Source organism: Eucyclogobius newberryi, unplaced genomic scaffold (assembly GCF_026437365.1).
Source record: "Eucyclogobius newberryi isolate DKJ021-1_F unplaced genomic scaffold, fEucNew1.0.hap1 SCAF_16, whole genome shotgun sequence".
Lineage (NCBI taxonomy): Eukaryota > Metazoa > Chordata > Actinopteri > Gobiiformes > Gobiidae > Eucyclogobius > Eucyclogobius newberryi.
The window spans coordinates 32,744,794-32,766,185 of record NW_027315790.1 but is presented as its reverse complement, the minus strand read 5'-3'; the positions used below and the strand labels follow the sequence as shown (position 1 = coordinate 32,766,185).

General features: G+C 48.5%; 1 protein-coding gene across 1 annotated transcript; it reads right to left on the bottom strand.

Moving 5' to 3' along the window:
• Window positions 1–261: 261 nt before the first annotated feature.
• LOC140361537 (claspin) lies at window positions 262–21,329 on the bottom strand. The gene is made up of 24 exons (XM_072447249.1): window positions 21,238–21,329; window positions 20,766–21,163; window positions 19,985–20,119; window positions 19,220–19,291; window positions 19,066–19,138; window positions 18,876–18,978; window positions 17,994–18,580; window positions 16,414–16,587; window positions 16,126–16,280; window positions 15,229–15,410; window positions 14,688–14,740; window positions 13,264–13,448; window positions 12,173–12,752; window positions 11,132–11,162; window positions 10,966–11,056; window positions 10,326–10,456; window positions 7,868–8,029; window positions 6,389–6,510; window positions 6,161–6,294; window positions 4,410–4,524; window positions 4,241–4,320; window positions 3,909–4,199; window positions 1,073–1,231; window positions 262–412 (listed from the first exon to the last, which is right to left on the bottom strand). Exons 1-24 carry the CDS (start codon window positions 21,299–21,301, stop codon window positions 287–289), a joined length of 4,203 nt encoding a protein of 1,400 aa, XP_072303350.1. The 5' UTR covers window positions 21,302–21,329; the 3' UTR covers window positions 262–286.
• Between the last annotated feature and the right edge of the window lie 63 nt (window positions 21,330–21,392).

Here is a 21,392-nt window from a genome sequence, read left to right as displayed (position 1 = left end):
GTTCCCGGGGTCCAGGAGGGGGACAGTTCCCGGGGTCCAGGAGGGGGACAGTTCCCGGGGTCCAGGAGGGGGACAGTTCCCGGGGTCCAGGAGGGGGACAGTTCCCCGGGTTCAGGAGGGGGACAGTTCCCGGGGTTCAGGAGGGGGACGGTTCCCGGGGTTCAGGAGGGGGACAGTTCCCGGGGTTCAGGAGGGGACAGTTCCCGGGGTTCAGGAGGGGACAGTTCCCGGGGTTCAGGAGGGGACAGTTCCCGGGGTTCAGGAGGGGACAGTTCCCGGGTTCCCGTCAGTGCCCGAGGAAGCTAAAAACGCTTCGCTGAGACCCCTGAGACGCTGAACTCGGGGGTTTGTTTTCTTGACAAATCCGCTTCGATGCCGAGTTGAGGCCGTCGGACGCACTGCGCTTCTTCACCTGGAAGACACGAGCGGGATGTGATTACGAGCCGGGTCTACGAGGACGAGCTGGTCGCCAACAACAAAAAAACCTAATAATTAAAAAAAGTAGTTTCTTTGACATTTCACCAAACGATTAAATATTTTGATTATGATTTGGTGCCTGAAAACGTGGCCTAGAACAAGAGGAAGTCATGAAGAGTGTCAAGTGGTTCAATACTAGAGTGTGGGCTCTGGCTCCCTCTAGTGTCGTGAACGTGCAATTACAATGACATTCTGCATTATTTGTTTTATTTTTAGTGTTTAAACTCGTTCTTTAAGTTCATTTTTGTGGGATTTAATTAAAGATTAAACTAGAGAATGATTGTGATGACGTATTTTTCTCAGTTGACAATTTTTTTTTCTCAATTACTATAAATACTGCAATAAACGATGGACAAAACGATATAATCATTTGTCGTTTGAACCTGTTCTTTTCACTTCTGCTGTTTGTAATATTTGAGTGGTAAATGAAATAATGAGTCTCTTCTGAGGTTCATTAAAGAGACTAAAAACCTACTTTATCTGGGATTATCGTGCTTTAAAGTCATTCAAGTTGTTTCTTTTTCAAGTGTGATATATTTGCTGTAAAAAATGTTAGAAACGGCGACGGTGAGAGTAAAAATAAAATAAAACTCGCCTGTTTCCGGGCGTCGCCCGCGGACACGTCCTTCTCTGGAGAAAGCGTCTGGAACAGGAACCCTCTGGAGTTCCTGGGGGCCAGAGGGTTCCCGTCTGAGATGGAGGCCAGTTTCTGCAGCATGGACTGAGGCTGGCTGAGCAGGGAGCCCCGCCTCACCTGAGACAACAACAATAATAATAATAAGAAGAACAACAACAACAGAGCAGGGAGACCCCCCCGTCACCTGAGACAAACAACAACAATAACAACAGAGCAGGGAGACCCCCCCGTCACCTGAGACAAACAACAACAATAACAACAGAGCAGGGAGACCCCCCCGTCACCTGAGACAAACAACAACAATAACAACAGAGCAGGGAGCCCCCCCGTCACCTGAGACAAACAACAACAATAACAACAGAGCAGGGAGACCCCCCCGTCACCTGAGACAAACAACAACAATAACAGAGCAGGGAGCCCCTCCGTCACCTGAGACAAACAACAACAATAACAACAGAGCAGGGAGACCCCCCGTCACCTGAGACAAACAACAACAATAACAACAGAGCAGGGAGCCCCCCCGTCACCTGAGACAAACAACAACAATAACAACAGAGCAGGGAGCCCCCCCGTCACCTGAGACAAACAACAACAATAACAACAGAGCAGGGAGCCCCTCCGTCACCTGAGACAAACAACAACAATAACAACAGAGCAGGGAGCCCCTCCGTCACCTGAGACAAACAACAACAATAACAACAGAGCAGGGAGCCCCCCGTCACCTGAGACAAACAACAACAATAACAACAGAGCAGGGAGCCCCCCCGTCACCTGAGACAAACAACAACAATAACAACAGAGCAGGGAGCCCCCCGTCACCTGAGACAAACAACAACAATAACAACAGAGCAGGGAGCCCCCCCGTCACCTGAGACAAACAACAACAATAACAACAGAGCAGGGAGCCCCCCCGTCACCTGAGACAAACAACAACAACAACAATAATAATAATAATAAGAAGAACAACAACAGAGCAGGGAGACCCCCCGTCACCTGAGACAAACAACAACAACAACAACAACAACAACAGAGCAGGGAGCCCCCCCCGTCACCTGAGACAAACAACAACAATAACAACAGAGCAGGGAGCCCCCCCGTCACCTGAGACAAACAACAACAATAACAACAGAGCAGGGAGCCCCCCCGTCACCTGAGACAAACAACAACAAGAACAACAACAATAATAATAAGAAGAAGAAGAAGAACAACAACAGAGCAGGGAGACCCCCCGTCACCTGAGACAAACAACAACAACAACAGAGCAGGGAGCCCCCCCGTCACCTGAGACAAACAACAACAATAACAACAGAGCAGGGAGCCCCCCCGTCACCTGAGACAAACAACAACAATAACAACAGAGCAGGGAGCCCCCCCGTCACCTGAGACAAACAACAACAAGAACAACAACAATAATAATAATAAGAAGAAGAAGAACAACAACAGAGCAGGGAGCCCCCCCGTCACCTGAGACAAACAACAACAACAGAGCAGGGAGCCCCCCCCGTCACCTGAGACAAACAACAACAACAGAGCAGGGAGCCCCCCCGTCACCTGAGACAAACAACAATAAGAACAACAACAATAATAATAATAAGAAGAAGAACAACAACAGAGCAGGGAGACCCCCCCGTCACCTGAGACAAACAACAATAACAACAGAGCAGGGAGCCCCCCCGTCACCTGAGACAAACAACAACAATAACAACAGAGCAGGGAGCCCCCCCGTCACCTGAGACAAACAACAATAATAACAACAGAGCAGGGAGCCCCCCCGTCACCTGAGACAAACAACAACAATAACAACAGAGCAGGGAGCCCCCCCGTCACCTGAGACAAACAACAACAAGAACAACAACAATAATAATAATAAGAAGAAGAAGAACAACAACAGAGCAGGGAGACCCCCCGTCACCTGAGACAAACAACAACAACAACAACAGAGCAGGGAGCCCCCCCGTCACCTGAGACAAACAACAACAATAACAACAGAGCAGGGAGCCCCCCCGTCACCTGAGACAAACAACAACAATAACAACAGAGCAGGGAGCCCCCCCGTCACCTGAGACAAACAACAACAAGAACAACAACAATAATAATAATAAGAAGAAGAAGAACAACAACAGAGCAGGGAGCCCCCCCGTCACCTGAGACAAACAACAACAACAGAGCAGGGAGCCCCCCCCCGTCACCTGAGACAAACAACAACAACAGAGCAGGGAGCCCCCCCGTCACCTGAGACAAACAACAATAAGAACAACAACAATAATAATAATAAGAAGAAGAACAACAACAGAGCAGGGAGACCCCCCCGTCACCTGAGACAAACAACAATAACAACAGAGCAGGGAGCCCCCCCGTCACCTGAGACAAACAACAACAATAACAACAGAGCAGGGAGCCCCCCCGTCACCTGAGACAAACAACAATAATAACAACAGAGCAGGGAGCCCCCCCGTCACCTGAGACAAACAACAACAATAACAACAGAGCAGGGAGCCCCCCCGTCACCTGAGACAAACAACAACAAGAACAACAACAATAATAATAATAAGAAGAAGAAGAACAACAACAGAGCAGGGAGACCCCCCGTCACCTGAGACAAACAACAACAATAACAACAGAGCAGGGAGCCCCCCCGTCACCTGAGACAAACAACAACAACAGAGCAGGGAGCCCCGCCTCACCTGAGACAAGAACAACAACAACAACAACAATAAGAAGAACAACAACAACAGAGCAGGGAGCCCCGCCTCACCTGAGACAACAACAATAAACCATAACTTTATAAATGCACCCGAGACAACCGTCCCCGTGCCCTGAACCCGTCCGTCGCCCGTGCCCTGAACCCGTCCCCGTGCCCTGAACCCCGTCCGTCGCCCGTGCCCTGAACCCCGTCCGTCGCCCCGTGCCCTGAACCCGTCCGTCGCCCCGTGCCCTGAACCCGTCCGTCGCCCCGTGCCCTGAACCCGTCCGTCGCCCCGTGCCCTGAACCCGTCCGTCGCCCCGTGCCCTGAACCCGTCCGTCGCCCCGTGCCCTGAACCCGTCCGTCGCCCCGTGCCCTGAACCCGTCCGTCGCCCCGTGCCCTGAACAAATTAGATTCAATCTAAATTGGCGTTGTAAATACCGGTAGGTTCTGTGTTGGCCTCTGGAACAGACTCGGAGCAGAGGTCGGCTTCGTCTCCGTTGGCACGACGACCGGAGACTCTGCAGGAGAAAACGGTTTAGCGTCTTTTCATTGCGTTAAATAAAAAACAGAAAGTGAGTCTTCTGAGTGACTTTCTTCTGTGACTTACCTTTCTTCTCCAGCTTCTTCTCCGTCAGTTTCTTGGCCAGTTTCATGAAGAGACTTTCATCGTCTCCAAACTTCTCGTCGTCGTCGAGTTCGGTGGATTTGGATTTCTGCTCAGACTGAAGCAGAAAGAGCCAGATCATGCAAACGATTGTAATGATGATTTTAAATAAAGTTATAATGGATAAATGGAGTTTGTGTTTGACACGCTAGAAGATGGAAAACCACCTGGAGTGTAACATTTACTTTACAAAAATTACCCTATTATTATTTTAATCCTCATCATTATCATCATCATCATCATCATCACATCCCATCATCATCATCATCATCCTCATCCTCATCATCCTCATCATCATCACATCCCATCATCATCATCATCATCCATCATCCTCATCATCCTCATCATCCTCCATCCATCATCATCCTCATCATCCTCATCATCATCACATCCCATCATCATCATCATCATCCATCATCCTCATCATCCTCATCATCCTCCATCCATCATCATCATCATCATCCTCATCATCATCACATCCCATCATCATCATCATCATCCATCATCCTCATCCTCATCATCCTCCATCCATCATCCTCCATCCATCATCCTCATCATCATCATCCATCCATCATCCTCATCATCATCATCATCATCCATCCATCATCCTCATCATCATCCATCCATCATCCTCATATTTAATAACTACTTTTAATTTAATAAAACATTTTCTTGACACATTTACAAATCCTTTTAGGAAAATATTCTCCCGTTTGTTTCTTGATCATATTTCCACTGATGCTAACTTACATGTCGAGCCTTAGCAACACAAAGCTAGCGTAGCACGTTAGCAACAGCCGTTGCCTGTTTACGGCCGCACGGCACTCGCTTTGTCAAGAGCCACAATCTGACATTTCCAGGTCATAATGCATCTGACATTAGCATTAGCATTAGCATGACATAAAGAGAGGTTCAAATGCGGCGCATTTACTTTAGCCACGCCCCTCACATGCCGAGAAGTCAAAGAAATGAGGCAAAACTGTTCCCGTTTCCTGTTCACGACGTACTTTTGAGTTAGCATTTAGATTTTCTTTTTTAATTTTCTCACATAGCAAAGCATGAAGTCGCGCTCTGTCGTTAAAAGGACCCCGCCCTGGCCAAAGGACCCCGCCCTGGCCAAAGGACCCCGCCCTGGCCAAAGGACCCCGCCCTGGCCAAAGGACCCCGCCCTGGCCAAAGGACCCCGCCCTGGCCAAAGGACCCCGCCCTGGCCAAAGGAACCCGCCCTGGCCAAAGGAACCCGCCCTGGCCAAAGGAACCCGCCCTGGCCAAAGGACCCCACACCCCGCCCTGGCCAAAGGACCCCACACCCCGCCCTGGCCAAAGGACCCCACACCCCGCCCTGGCCAAAGGACCCCACACCCCGCCCTGGCCAAAGGACCCCACACCCCGCCCTGGCCAAAGGACCCCACACCCCGCCCTGGCCAAAGGACCCCACACCCCGCCCTGGCCAAAGGACCCCACACCCCGCCCTGGCCAAAGGACCCCACACCCCGCCCTGGCCAAAGGACCCCACGCCCCGCCCTGGCCAAAGGACCCCACGCCCCGCCCTGGCCAAAGGACCCCACGCCCCGCCCTGGCCAAAGGACCCCACGCCCCGCCCTGGCCAAAGGACCCCACGCCCCGCCCTGGCCAAAGGACCCCACGCCGGTCGTCTTAAAACGGTCGTGTGGTGTTTCTGGACATTCTCTGACCTGTTCCCGGAGCCACTGCTCTCGCTCCAGTCGCTCTCGTCGTCTCTGGACTTCGGTCAGATCCACGTCTTCGTCCTCCTCTTCCTCTCCTCCCTCCGCTCCTTCTCCTCCTCCGTCCATCAGGAAACCGTCGTCTGGAAAGAAAGAAAACGCACAAGAACCTTTAGCGTTCCCGTCTTTTTCTCCACGAGCGCTGAAGCGAGCGTGCGGCGGGTGACGCGTTCGTACCCATGTTTTTCCACCTGAAGCGCCGCGTTCGACCCGGACCGTCCGAGTGCAGATCACCATCGGCCAAATATCGCTCCTGATACAGCCTCAAACGCCGCTTGTCGTCGTCCATCACCTGCTTCCTGTGGACGACACGGAAGAGTCCAAGTTACCACAGGGGGAGGGGGAGGGCTAAACCAAGACTAAAACACGGGTGTCGAGAAGACGAGGACTAAACCAAGACTAAAACACGGGGGTCGAGACGAAGACGAGGACTAAACCAAGACTAAAACACGGGGGTCAAGAAGACGAGGACTAAACCAAGACTAAAACACGGGTGTCGAGAAGACGAGGACTAAACCAAGACTAAAACACGGGGGTCGAGACGAAGACGAGGACTAAACCAAGACTAAAACACGGGGGTCGAGACGAAGACGAGGGCTAAACCAAGACTAAAACACGGGGGTCGAGAAGAAGACGAGGGCTAAACCAAGACTAAAGCAAGGGGGTTGAGAAGAAGACGAGGACTAAACCAAGACTAAAACACGGGGGTCAAGAAGAAGACGAGGACTAAACCAAGACTAAAACACGGGTGTCGAGAAGACGAGGACTAAACCAAGACTAAAACACGGGGGTCGAGAAGAAGACGAGGACTAAACCAAGACTAAAACACGGGTGTCGAGAAGACGAGGACTAAACCAAGACTAAAACACGGGGGTCGAGAAGAAGACGAGGACTAAACCAAGACTAAAACACGGGGGTCAAGAAGAAGACGAGGACTAAACCAAGACTAAAACACGGGGTGGAGAAGAAGACGAGGACTAAACCAAGACTAAAACACGGGTGTCGAGAAGACGAGGACTAAACCAAGACTAAAACACGGGTGTCGAGAAGAAGACGAGGACTAAACCAAGACTAAAACACGGGGGTCAAGAAGAAGACGAGGACTAAACCAAGACTAAAACACGGGGGTCAAGAAGAAGACGAGGACTAAACCAAGACTAAAACACGGGGTGGAGAAGAAGACGAGGACTAAACCAAGACTAAAACACGGGTGTCGAGAAGACGAGGACTAAACCAAGACTAAAACACGGGGGTCAAGAAGAAGACGAGGACTAAACCAAGACTAAAACACGGGGGTCAAGAAGAAGACGAGGACTAAACCAAGACTAAAACACGGGGGTCAAGAAGAAGACGAGGACTAAACCAAGACTAAAACACGGGGTGGAGAAGAAGACGAGGACTAAACCAAGACTAAAACACGGGTGTCGAGAAGACGAGGACTAAACCAAGACTAAAACACGGGGGTCAAGAAGAAGACGAGGACTAAACCAAGACTAAAACACGGGGGTCAAGAAGAAGACGAGGACTAAACCAAGACTAAAACACGGGGGTCAAGAAGAAGACGAGGACTAAACCAAGACTAAAACACGGGGGTCAAGAAGAAGACGAGGACTAAACCAAGACTAAAACACGGGGGTGGAGGTGAAATGGACTCACATGTGGATCTTGTTGACTTGGTCCTGCAGCTCTTCGTCCGACGGCAGATCCTCCAGAAGCTCCTCCTCCTCGTACTCACTTCCTGCTCCGTCGTCCTCGTCCTCGCTGCCCACGTCCGAGCCCGACAGCTCCGCCTCCGCCTCCAGGTAATCGCCCAATCGCCTGAGACGAGACAGGAGGTTAAAAGGAGACATTAAGCAAAGTCGGGTTTTAATGAGATGTACATCGTTAGTTCACTCAAAGTTGGATAAATCTTTCGTGTTTTGAGTTCATCCCATTTTGTCCTGTAACTGAGGCTCGAGCGCTCGGGTCTCACCTCCCCCCTAGCCACGCCCACATTCCTGTAATTGCTGTGATTAGTTGAAACATTTTAATTTTGAGTGACACGTGTAGAGTTCTAAAATGTGACGTGACCTTACAGTTTCTTACAGTTCTGCATAATGAGTTATAATACAGTCTGTAGAGATCGTCGCCATGGAAACGTATAACAGACGTCCAGCTCCATGTTGTGCTGGAACATTCTCAGGGACATGTTTGGCTCTGGAGCTGCCAGACTTCAGTCGTTTGGGGATTAATGGCTCCATGGAGTTTTAGTCGACCAGATTGTGTATTATTTATTTCATCTAGATTCAGGATTTATATGGGACAACAGCAATAAAGGCAAAAGAGGCAAACCAGGGCTAAACCGGGTCCGAACCAGGGCTAAACCAAAGACTTGTCCTGGTTTAGACCTGGTTTAAACAAAGACTAAACCAGGACTAACCAAAGACTAAACCAGGACTAACCAAAGACTAAACCAGGACTAACCAAAGACTAAACCAGGACTAACCATAGACTAAACCAAGTTTAAACCAGGACTAACCAAAGACTAAACCAGGACTAAACCAGGACTAACCAAAGACTAAACCAGGACTAACCAAAGACTAAACCAGGACTAACCATAGACTAAACCAAGTTTAAACCAGGACTAACCAAAGACTAAACCAGGACTAAACCAGGACTAACCAAAGACTAAACCAGGACTAACCAAAGACTAAACCAGGACTAACCATAGACTAAACCAAGTTTAAACCAGGACTAACCAAAGACTAAACCAGGACTAAACCAGGACTAACCAAAGACTAAACCAGGACTAACCAAAGACTAAACCAGGACTAACCAAAGACTAAACCAGGTCTAAACCAGGACTAACCAAAGACTAAACCAGGACTAACCAAAGACTAAACCAGGTCTAAACCAGGACTAACCAAAGACTAAACCAGGACTAACCAAAGACTAAACCAGGTCTAAACCAGGACTAACCAAAGACTAAACCAGGACTAACCAAAGACTAAACCAGGACTAACCAAAGACTAAACCAGGACTGACCAAAGACTAAACCAGGACTGACCAAAGACTAAACCAGGACTAACCAAAGACTAAACCAGGTTTAAACCAGGACTAACCAAAGACTAAACCAGGACTAACCAAAGACTAAACCAGGTCTAAACCAGGACTAACCAAAGACTAAACCAGGTCTAAACCAGGACTAACCAAAGACTAAACCAGGTTTAAACCAGGACTAACCAAAGACTAAACCAGGACTAACCAAAGACTAAACCAGGTCTAAACCAGGACTAACCAAAGACTAAACCAGGACTGACCAAAGACTAAACCAGGACTAACCAAAGACTAAACCAGGTTTAAACCAGGACTAACCAAAGACTAAACCAGGACTAACCAAAGACTAAACCAGGTCTAAACCAGGACTAACCAAAGACTAAACCAGGTTTAAACCAGGACTAACCAAAGACTAAACCAGGACTAACCAAAGACTAAACCAGGTCTAAACCAGGACTAGCCAAAGACTAAACCAGGTCTAAACCAGGACTAACCAAAGACTAAACCAGATCTAAACCAGGACTAAACCAGGTTTAAACCAGGACTAACCAAAGACTAAACCAGGTCTAAACCAGGACTAGCCAAAGACTAAACCAGGTCTAAACCAGGACTAACCAAAGACTAAACCAGATCTAAACCAGGACTAAACCAGGCTTAAACCAGGACTAACCAAAGACTAAACCAGGACTAAACCAGGACTGACCAAAGACTAAACCAGGACTAACCAAAGACTAAACCAGGACTAACCAAAGACTAAACCAGGTCTAAACCAGGACTAACCAAAGACTAAACCAGGTCTAAACCAGGACTAACCTGGTGTTAAACCTAGACTAGATCAGGACTAAACAAAGACCAAAACAAGTCCACATTTTGACTAAAATGGACCCAAGTTTGAACCCTATCATTCCTTTTTCTCTACAAACAGTTGTTTTAGCTCAAACTGTGTGATAATCGTCTCGTGAGTGTAGTTTGGGTCGGACACACGTTCAGATCGAGAGCTTCTGCCAGTTTCACCCTCGAGCCGCTTCAGAGCGACACAAATGAAAAAATCAAACATTCTCTTGCTCATTAGACTCACATCTTCTTTTTCTTGGATTTCACTGGAGCAAATACGGCCTCCATCTCTTCCTCCTCCACCTCATGGTCCTCCTCCTCCTCCTCCTCTTCTCCTCCACTGCTGCTGCTCTCTCCATCTTCATCCTCCTCATTCTACAAGACAATCATTTTGAAATCGTTAATCCATTTAAAATACACAGTGCATTATGACTAGGGATTTAATTGTGTGAACGGCCTGGTGGAAACATAAAAAAAAATAATATAACTGTAATTTTAATTATACTGCAAATGTAGTTTTAACACTTTGACTCAGGCCCTACTTTGTTTAGTGTTCTACAAACGCATTTAAAGTCCATATTAATGTTTTTGTCATCATTAGAAAACACGTGGACGATGCTGATTCTGATACTTAAATATGTATTTTCAGGGCGTTTCAAGTGCCCGTCATCGCCCTCTGCTGGCTGTGGGCGGAAAACCATCGAACTCTCCTGAGAAACCCTCGCTCATTTTTCAAATTCAGCCACGTTAAATGTTCTTGCACGTGATCATCCCGTCTTATTATTGACACAGAAAGAAAGCATTGCGTCCGTTCTCTGACAGTGCATTTCAACGAGGCAGCTACAGGGGGAGCTCCATCGCCACGGTTACACAGCGACACGCACCTTAGACATACGACTGTCTTCGTCGGACAGAAACTTGAACTCGTAATTGTCCTCTTCCTCATCGTGCTTCTCCGTGTCTGTCTCGTGCACTCTTTATTAAGAAAAACACATTAGAATAATACCAACAATTAAAAACATTTGACACTTTATGAAGCAAATCGTTTACCTGTGTTTGTCTGGCGACGCCGTCCGAGAAACTGCAAAAAATAAAACATTTTACAGATAAGAAAATGTCCTGTTAAAATAGTGCATTTTCTAAGCGAGGTTCAGTTCAAACAATAAAAGCACTGATATTTATCCAGTTTTAATTTGACACGCACTTTCTCAGCTAATAAATAGTTTCAAATCCAGTTGAGGTGATTGAAGGAAATATCCAAATTGAAACGCTACAAATGCTTAAAGTCTTGACAACAGACACATTTTATGATAGTGGACATTCTTTCCATTTTACTTTTTTTCTGCTGTGTCCAACTCTTAAAGGACAAATATTATGCATTATTTGTGTCGTTATCTGCCTTTAAACATGCTCTAGAGAACGTTAAGTTTTGCATCTCATACATGTATAGAAAGAACAACACAACAACACATCTGTATCAGTCGTTTCCCACAGCTCTCACTGAGGTTTGGCGCCATCTACAGACTGCAGAGGGAATTAAACAACTGGACAGTTTTTTCAGACACGCCTGGTCGCCATGCAGTTGTACTGATCGTGATGAGACGGGATAAATGCTCAGAACGAGTCTGGAGATGATTTATGGAGTTAAAAACAGAAAGTCACAGATGGAGAAATCCCTAATTGGATACAAGTCGTAATTAAGTAAAAAAAAAAAAGGGCTAAAATCAACAGGCGTCAATTTCACACCATAAAAAACAAGGCCGTGGCTGGAGAGCCGCGGCGCGGTCAAATAGCCGCGCAGTTTCAGGGACAGCGGCATTTCCCTTATAGCCTCATGGCTAACCCTAACCTTAACCCGGCGCGGTCTAAAACGGCGCTAAAACGCGGTCAAATAGCCGCGCAGTTTCAGGGACCGCAGCATTTCCCTTATAGCCACATGGCTAACCTTAACCTGGCGCGGTCTAAAACGCGGTCAAATAGCGGCGCAGTTTCAGGAGCCGCGGCGCGCGGCCGGCACAAAAACAACATGGCAGTTTTGGCCGCGCGCCGCGGCTCTGCAGACACTCCCAAAAAACAAATCAAAATACTCACTTTGACTGGGGAACTTTCCGGAGCACAGTCCCAGCAGCTGCTCCATGTCTCCCCCGTCGCTCTCGACCTTTTTGTCCTTTTTCTCGTCTTCGTCTTCAGCCTGAGTTTGTGGAAAAGCCCCTGAGCACAGCCCCATCAGCTCGTCCTCGCCCCCGTCCCCCAAACCCTCCGCCTTTCGTCCCCCGAACGTGCCCGAGCACAGCCCCATCAGCTCGTCCACGCCCCCATCCCCCAAACCCTCCGCCTTTCGTCCCCCGAACGTGCCCGAGCACAGCCCCATCAACTCGCCCATGTTGGCGTCCATGGCGTTCTCGTCCAGGCTGCCCAGGATCAGCTGCCGCTTGTGGGACCGCGGGGCCCCGGCGCGGGGGCCGAAGTTCAGGAAGCCGTCGGCGTCCAGCAGCTGCGAGTGTGGCTCGTCCTCCAGCGAGAAGCGGCCCAGCGACTCGCCGCAGAGGTTGGGCCCGGACGCCTCGCCCCCGAGCGGGCCCGAGTCTGCGTCGGGAGAGGGCGGAGCATACAAGTCTTGGGAGTCTTCCACGGGCAAACACAACGAGGGCTCCGACAGTTTACCGGAACTCTGAGGGCGAGAGACACAAACGGGCACAGAACCATCAGTATATAGTTCTATAGCATCACTTTACCACTTTAAAATCATTACTTTGACTTTAAAAACTGATCTTTAATGTTCAGCTTCTCGCTCTGCGCCGCTCAAGCTACTCTGCCTGTGATTGGTCAGAGTGGTCACATGGGCGTGGCCTGTGATTGGTCAGAGCGGTCACATGGGCACGGTCAGTTCAGCCACCGACTCAAAATGACAGCCATCTTGAAACTCTGTTTGTGGTCGTCAGGACGATGTGGCCTTGTACTTTTCATGATATAAAAGAGAACGTTTGAGAATAAACAATATATTTAGCACAAGACAAAATAGTGAGAAAGGAGACGACCCAGAGGAGAGAGAGACGTGGAATTATACGCTCAAGATGTCGCCTCAAAAACAAACGACCACGTCTCATGAACGATACGATGCGGCCCAAATCCACACAACGGTCTCTTAATGAACCCTCATCCCAAGTCGTATAAATACTCACTTTGGAGGCGGAGCCGAGGAAGCTGGGCCTGAACAGACAGGGCGAGGGCGACCTGAACACTGACCCCGACAGGCCTCTGGGGGCGCTGCGGTTCACGGGCTGATACGACGTGAGCATCGAACCAGGAAGCTCGAAACTGCTGTTGTGACTGTTGAACTTCATCAGCGACGAAGAGTCGTCTTCCTCTGGAAAACAGAAGAACCATCAGGAATAAGAACAGAAGAACCATCAGGAACAAGAACAGAAGAAGAACCATCAGGAACAAGAACAGAAGAAGAACCATCAGGAACAAGAACAGAAGAACCATCAGGAACAAGAACAGAAGAACCATCAGGAACAAGAACAGAAGAAGAACCATCAGGAACAAGAACAGAAGAAGAACCATCAGGAACAAGAACAGAAGAAGAACCATCAGGAACAAGAACAGAAGAAGAACCATCAGGAACAAGAACAGAAGAAGAACCATCAGGAACAAGAACAGAAGAAGAACCATCAGGAACAAGAACAGAAGAAGAACCATCAGGAACAAGAACAGAAGAAGAACCATCAGGAACAAGAACAGAAGAAGAACCATCAGGAACAAGAACAGAAGAAGAACCATCAGGAACAAGAACAGAAGAAGAACCATCAGGAACAAGAACAGAAGAAGAACCATCAGGAACAAGAACAGAAGAAGAACCATCAGGAACAAGAACAGAAGAAGAACCATTAGGAACAAGTCAAATCTAATGGTTTAGGCCGGTAAACAATCGACTGACTAGTCGACTATAGAACAGAACCCGTGGTATTTTGTGATGGTAATCTGAACTTTAGAGTACTTTTTGATATGTTGTGCTTCTCATAATGGGTTGAAGCTGAAAAGACTTGATATTTTTTTGAAAAGTTGGAAAAACTTTTTTGCTGCAAGACGCGGCGCAGCAAATGATCAAGAGATTTGGCTCTAGTAATGTGCTGCGCACTGACCTGAAGAAGGACCAACACAAACCCTGCATGAGGTTTCGGCCAATCACAGAAGACGTGAGATTCTCACTGAGACAAAAGGGCGTGTTCTGCTTCTGTCATTCTGACATGTCTAAGGTCCAAACTCAGGCAATTGACAATTACAGGTTTTGACAAGAAACAAGAATTTCTCATTCTCTCATCCTCTTGATCTCAATGTGGTCATCTCACAGTTTAGGTTGAATGGGATGTGTATTGAGTGTGTTGAGTAAACAAACATGCAAGACAGGTGACATTATTTGGAGAGTTCATAACTTCTGATACTTACCAAAGGATGTTCAGGGACTAGAGGTGAGCAGGGTCTATCAAGCTACTATCGTTTTATCAACGCGTCAAATTTTATGTGAAGCCAGAGAGAGACGAAAAAAATGTGTCTTTTAAGCTTCAACCTATTTTGAGAAGATCCCTTATTGTTTATTGCTCACCAGTTTTGCTGCTGCTGTCGTGTCCTGAGGCTCCAGCTCTTCTTAAACCATCCCTGAAACACAAGCAAAAATCACTTTATTATTAAATTAATCTTGTCTACATTAATGCAGAGAAAAACAAAGGCAGGATTAGTTTGATACTATTTTCCAGGACATTTTGAGTTCATTACAGTGTCTACAACGTTAAAGTGCTCCAGTTCTTCTGATAAAGATCTGGTCTGATGCTGAAGCCTGCCATCGTTAAAAAAAGGTAGAATCATTCATTATATATTCTATAAAAAGGGGAACGTTCCTGCATTTTCTTCTTTATTCATTAATTATGCAGCAATGCCTGGCCTTTCGACTCACTTTCCATGCGTTTAATTTCTGGAAAACGGGTAAATCCTCCAAGTTTTCAAGGTTTAAGGTTTTCCAGGACGTGTGGAACAACTTTAAATGAATATCTCTCAAAATAACTCAATCAAAAAGTATAAAAAACCTAGTTTGCTGCATCTTTTGCCATTGTTACTATTTAAATATGAAGTGACAAAAGGATCCAGACCCGGTGCGTGAGCAGGAGCTTCCGGGGAACAGCAGGAGCGTCCCGTCCGTGTGGAGGAGATCCGGAGTGGGCGGGGCTCTGGACAGAATGATCGGAGATTGGCTCCTGGCACAGGGGGCGACGCCTCCGTCTTCCTCCTCCTCCGGCTCTCCGTCGTCGCCTCCCAAAAGATCGTCCACTCCCTGCAAAAACAGCCGCAAAATCGGGTCTCGTTACGGGGCGAAATCGAGTCCCGTCACGGGGGGAAATCAAGTCCCGTCACGGGGGAAATCAAGTCTCGTCACGGGGGGAAATCAAGTCTCGTCACGGGGGGAAATCAAGTCTCGTCACGGGGGGAAATCAAGTCTCGTCACGGGGGGAAAGCAAGTCTCGTCACGGGGGGAAATCAAGTCTCGTCACGGGGGGAAATCAAGTCTCGTCACGGGGGGAAAGCAAGTCTCGTCACGGGGGGAAATCAAGTCTCGTCACGGGGGGAAATCAAGTCTCGTCACGGGGGGAAATCAAGTCTCGTCACGGGGGGAAATCAAGTCCCGTCACGGGGGGAAATCAAGTCTCGTCACGGGGGGAAATCAAGTCCCGTCACGGGGGGAAATCAAGTCTCGTCACGGGGGGAAAGCAAGTCTCGTCACGGGGGGAAATCAAGTCGTCACGGGGGGAAATCAAGTCTCGTCACGGGGGGAAAGCAAGTCTCGTCACGGGGGGAAAGCAAGTCTCGTCACGGGGGGAAATCAAGTCTCGTCACGGGGGGAAAGCAAGTCTCGTCACGGGGGGAAATCAAGTCGCTATGGCATACATCGGTATCCGTCTAAAATGTCAGATAAATACAGCTAACAATCACGTGTGCACAATCATTAGACCGTTTCTGTCACAGCGCCCGTATTCAGACCACGCCCTCACCTCTTCCTCCGAGTCGGTCATCTCCTCCTCTTCTTCCTCCTCTGCGTCCTCCTCGTTATCCAGTCGGTTCAGTTCTGCCTTCCTCGCTCGCTCCTCTTTCCTCCTCTGCGCCATCGCCAGCTGCAGACGCTCCTTCAGGGATAACAGCTTTGCTCCTGCCGCGGGAAAAGTCACACCAAATGAGTTGGAAAAGTCTCTTCAAACGAGTCGGGAAAGTCTCTTCAAATGAGTCGGGAAAAGTCACTTAAAATCAGTCCCTTGGGTCGTTTTTACGTCACACTTCTGTACCTGGTTTGGAGGGCGTTTGCTTCTCCTCGCTCTCCTTCACCGTCACCGTCACCGTCTCCGAGTGCAGCTCCTCGTTCTCCTTCCGCACGATGTTCACCTGCAGGGGGCGCTCTTTGGGAGGTGGGGCCGGGGCTTTGGCGTGGCGGAGGTAACGCGCCTTCAACAACTCCACGCCTGATGGAGGAGGAGACGAAGACGGTAAGAGAAGAATGACGACATTGAATGCAACTTCATCAATATTATTTGACAAGACGCATTAAAATAACAAACAAATCAAAAAAACATAAATAATCATTGTCGGGCGTGCAACTATTAATCATTTACCATTATTATCTATTTATTGATGGTCTTGGGACAGAAGAGCCAAATGATGAAAATATTTGACCTACATTTGACCCAGATGAACTGACTTTTCATCAAATACACTCAAATTTACACATTTTCAAGTCATTTTCATACAAATGCAGCTTAATTTGAGTCATTAATGTTCTTTTCTCAGCTCATGTTGTGCTTTGGAATCTGTACAGACATGTTAACGATGACTCATTCAGTGAATTAGTTTTGATAATCGATTACAGCCCAAATCGCTTTTAGCTAGAGGGCCGTCTTCCCGTTTTTTGAACGGGGTATTTCGACATGTGGACGGACATTTGAGGGCAAGGACGGTGTAATTTTTATTAATACATTTTAGAAAAGGGAATATCATCATTAAATCGGGCCGGGAAGCGTTTGACGATAGTCCGCCGTGGTCCGCGCCATGACAGTTTACTGTTTACAAGTGAAAATTTGCATGTTGCGCGCTGATTGGTCGACAAAGTTTGTGTGCTTGGCTCTGATTGGCTGCCGAGCAGTGGTCTGGAAAATGCTGAAGCTCTACGGCCAAATACCATGTAAAAAACGGCGCGATACGCCGCTCCTAAGTGGCAGAGTGTGATCCGCACGGCCGAGAGGCGCAGAGTATGGAAAGTCAATATGATAAGAGGCGTGCGGGCGCCGCTCTGGATCGCCATGTAGTCGCCTCCGCGTTATTTTGTAAAAGCGTTGAAAAAAGGTCATGATACACATATTGGCTTTCCATAGCCTTCCCGCGAGAGCCGAAGGTTGGACGGAGTGTTTTCAAATCCAAGCTAAAAGCCTGTTAGACAGTCAAACTTTAAAGGGAATTTTTAATTATGACTTTATTTGGTGTATTTATAACTTGACAGGAAGTGACATCACACCAGGGACACTCATTCCAGTCAAAGTTTATGCAGAATTTACACAAAAGAAACTACTTTTTAAAATATGAATTCAACAAAATAAAGTTGCTCTCATATATTTTTATTTGTCAAATAAAAAGTGTGTTTGGCACAGTGTTTGCTGGGTAATTTCCTAGTGTGATGTCATCAATTACAAACAGGAAGTGAAATTCCAAACCCAGAAAATGAGCTATACTTTGATCAAATGTGTATTTTTTTTTAGCAATATATTTCTTATCTTAACTGTGTTCTAGTGCAGTGAGTGGTGCGACCTGCAGGGGGCGCTTTGAGTCTACCCGGGCTGGTGAAGCTGGACAAAGAGTGAAAGGGTCAAACGCTCACCGGAGTTGGGCTGCGGCGGGTCAAGACGCACAAACGCTCCTTCGTCCGGACACAGTCTGGCCACAGGAGGAGGCTCCAGTCCCAGCTCCCTCAGACGCGACCGCTTATCCTTCTTAGGTTTGACCACCACCGGCGCCTCCTCCTGCACCTCCTCAGCACAACCGTCCCGTAAAACCTCCTTTTGCTCGACGGAAGACATCGCATCATTTTGTCGTTTCTCGGACGTTTCGTCTTCTTCTTCTTCCGCCGCAGTCTGGACGTCGTCTTGTAAGCTCTCCGACAGAAACAGCAGAGGTTCGGCCGCTCGGTTCTCGTCCGGGGCGTCGCTGGGGGAGGAGCAGGGGGCGACCGGGGGCAACTCGGCCTGGGACGGGGGGTCTTTCTGCGGGGACGACGTGGCGCTGGGCTGTGGGAGCTCGGGCTGGACGCCGGGCGGGTCCAACGGGGGATTCAGAGGGTCTGGGTCAGCGTGGTCAGCGAGTACAGGTTCAGATGCAGGAGGAGCCGGAGCAGCAGCAGAAGGGGGAGGAGCAAGGGGAGCAGAAGGGGGAGGAGTCACCAGCATCAGGGCGGAATACTTTGTAGATCTATAAAAAGATGACAAAACCGTTATTCTTCTACCACATTTTCAGATGCCAAACACAAGTGAATGAAAAAGAACTAGGAATTTGATACAAAAATCTTCTTTGTTCACGTTTTCGTTTAGCGAAATCAAGTCTAGTTACGGGGGTAAATCAATCAATTAAAAAATGAAAAAGAACTAGGAATTTGATCCAAAAATCATCTTTGGTCTTGTTAAGTTGTATAAAACTTTTTTGGGCGGGGCAGTGCGGTACGCAATGGGGATGAGGATGGGGAGGGACATGCAGCAAACGTTCGTACTTGAGCAGGGCCATGGCCGGTCCCTCGGGTCGAGCTCTCTTCCTGAAGAACTGGTCGATGGTTTTGGGTTCGGGAACGTGGTATGGCAAACCCAACGTGGACTCTGAAAGAAGGACACGCCCGGTTTGTATTCACAGGGTTAAAGTGGGACGAGCCGGCCGATGAGCCGGCCGCCGAGCCGCACACTGACCTCTGAGCAGCCGCTGGGACTCGCTGTGCAGCTGCTTCATGGCCTCTTTACTCGCTCGGGCCGCTTTACGCTCCTGAGAAGGAATAAACGAGACGTGAACCTTCACTCAACTACACTCCGGTTTAATGTGTTTTATTTAAGAGGCTTGTGTTACCACTCTGTGAGGCTTCTCCGTCGACACGTCCTCTTCTTCTTCTCCCTCGTCATCATCACGAAGAGAAGATTCCTAAAGAAAGATCAAACTAAATGGTGATGGAGTTTAATCGTTTCAAAGGTCTGGACGACGTTTTAAAGATCTGAGCTGAGAAACTCTTTATACTGCTCCGTGTTTGAGGCATAAAGCAGCTTCAATGTCCTCGTTTATCCTGATCTTTTACAAACCGTCGCACGTCAGGAGGTTCAGAGGGTTTCAGGAGGTTTCAGGAGGTTTCAGGAGGTTCAGAGGGTTTCAGGAGGTTCAGAGGGTTTCAGGAGGTTCAGAGGGTTTCAGGAGGTTCAGAGGGTTTCAGGAGGTTCAGAGGGTTTCAGGAGGTTCAGAGGGTTTCAGGAGGTTCAGAGGGTTTCAGGAGGTTCAGAGGGTTTCAGAGGGTTTCAGGAGGTTCAGAGGGTTTCAGGAGGTTCAGAGGGTTCAGAGGGTTTCAGGAGGGTTTCAGGAGGTTCAGAGGGTTTCAGGAGGTTCAGAGGGTTTCAGGAGGTTTAGAGGGTTTCAGGAGGTTTAGAGGGTTTCAGGAGGTTCAGAGGGTTTCAGGAGGTTCAGAGGGTTTCAGGAGGTTCAGAGGGTTTCAGGAGGTTCAGAGGGTTTCAGGAGGTTCAGAGGGTTTCAGGAGGTTCAGAGTGTTTCAGAAGGTTCTAATCCTTGTGACGGACCTAGAACCTCAGCACCGGACGACCCTCTGGTCAGCTCTTCTCCCGCTCTCACCTTGTGTTTCTTGAGCTTGCTCTTGGCGGCGGCTCTGATGGCGTCCAAAGACTCTTCCTCGTCATCTTCGTCGTCGAGTCCGGTGTCGAACAGCTCCATGTCTCCGAGAGGAAACCCGCTGTCGTTCAGACGAGGCTGAGAGCGCTGCTGCTGCTGTTGTTGCTGTTGTCGCGGGGATAAGACAACAATGAGTCCATAGATTGAAAATGGACAAATTTGACAGACTTTGGACAAAACGGCGTTTCTTTTACAGTTCTCGAGGCCACGATTTTATTTTTTCATTTATTCGTTGGACGTCGGCTGCTTTCATTTTGTGTCTGTTCTCCCTCTCTGGTCGTGTTCTTCTTTCTGTTTGTCTTTATATATATAATAACAAAACAATGAGTACAAAGAGCTTCATGAGCCAGACAAAACGATGAGGAAACGGGCGTATTTTGTGTTTTTGATGGAAATAAAATAATACCGTAATAAATAATAAAAATAGTTTGTCTACAAATATACTCCTTCAGGACGTCCTCAAGCGCTGCACTTTAGCTTCATTCTTCAAAAAGTTATTTTTTAAAATGTATCTCATATTTGCGGGGCACCAGCCGTTTGCCATCTCTACAACTAATCTATTAATCTGAAGAATACTCTAAATAGTTGTTAGCTGCAGTTCGAGTTTGGGTCAAAACCATAGCTCCAAATAGCGACTGCTTTTATCTTGCAAAGCATTTCATTTTCACGGCATTACAAGATCAAAAACAGAAATATTGAGTCCAGCCGGTTCCAGGGATCTCACCTCGTCCTCCTCCGTGGCCCTCGCTCTTCTCTCCTTCCTCTTCACTTTCTCCACGGCTTTACAGCGTTTCTCCTTCTTCTCTTTGTGCCTCTGACTCTTGTGGCGTTTCTTTGCGTCCTCGCCACGTTTGGCCTCGCCGCCGCCGCCACGTTTGAACTCGCCCTCGTCGCCCCCTTCGGCCTCCTCGTCACTGTCCACGGGGGCGCGGCTGATCCTGTGCTTCTTCTTGGCACTCTTCTCCGGCGCCTCCTCATCGCTGGAGGCGGAGAGCATCAGGGCGTCGGCCATCTGAACGCTGGAGTCCGCCGCCGCCTCCTCCTCCTCTTCGCTGTCGCTGTCTCGAATGGCCCGACTGCGTGGTTTCCTGTGCGCGCCGATGTCCTCGTCCTCCTCGGAATCTGGGAAACAAGCCGTTTACGTCATTTAACTGAAGATAATCTGTAAAATAATCGGTTTCACGCTCGACGCTCACCCGGCTGCTCCTGCGTTTTGTCCGCGGCCGTCTCTGGGACCGCCTCCTCGGCCGGAGACCCCATCCCGCTGTCGGAGTCGCTCTCGGCAACGGACGGCGCGGGGAAAAGACTCTCCACCTGGAAACGGCACATTTCACACACGGATCAAACACCG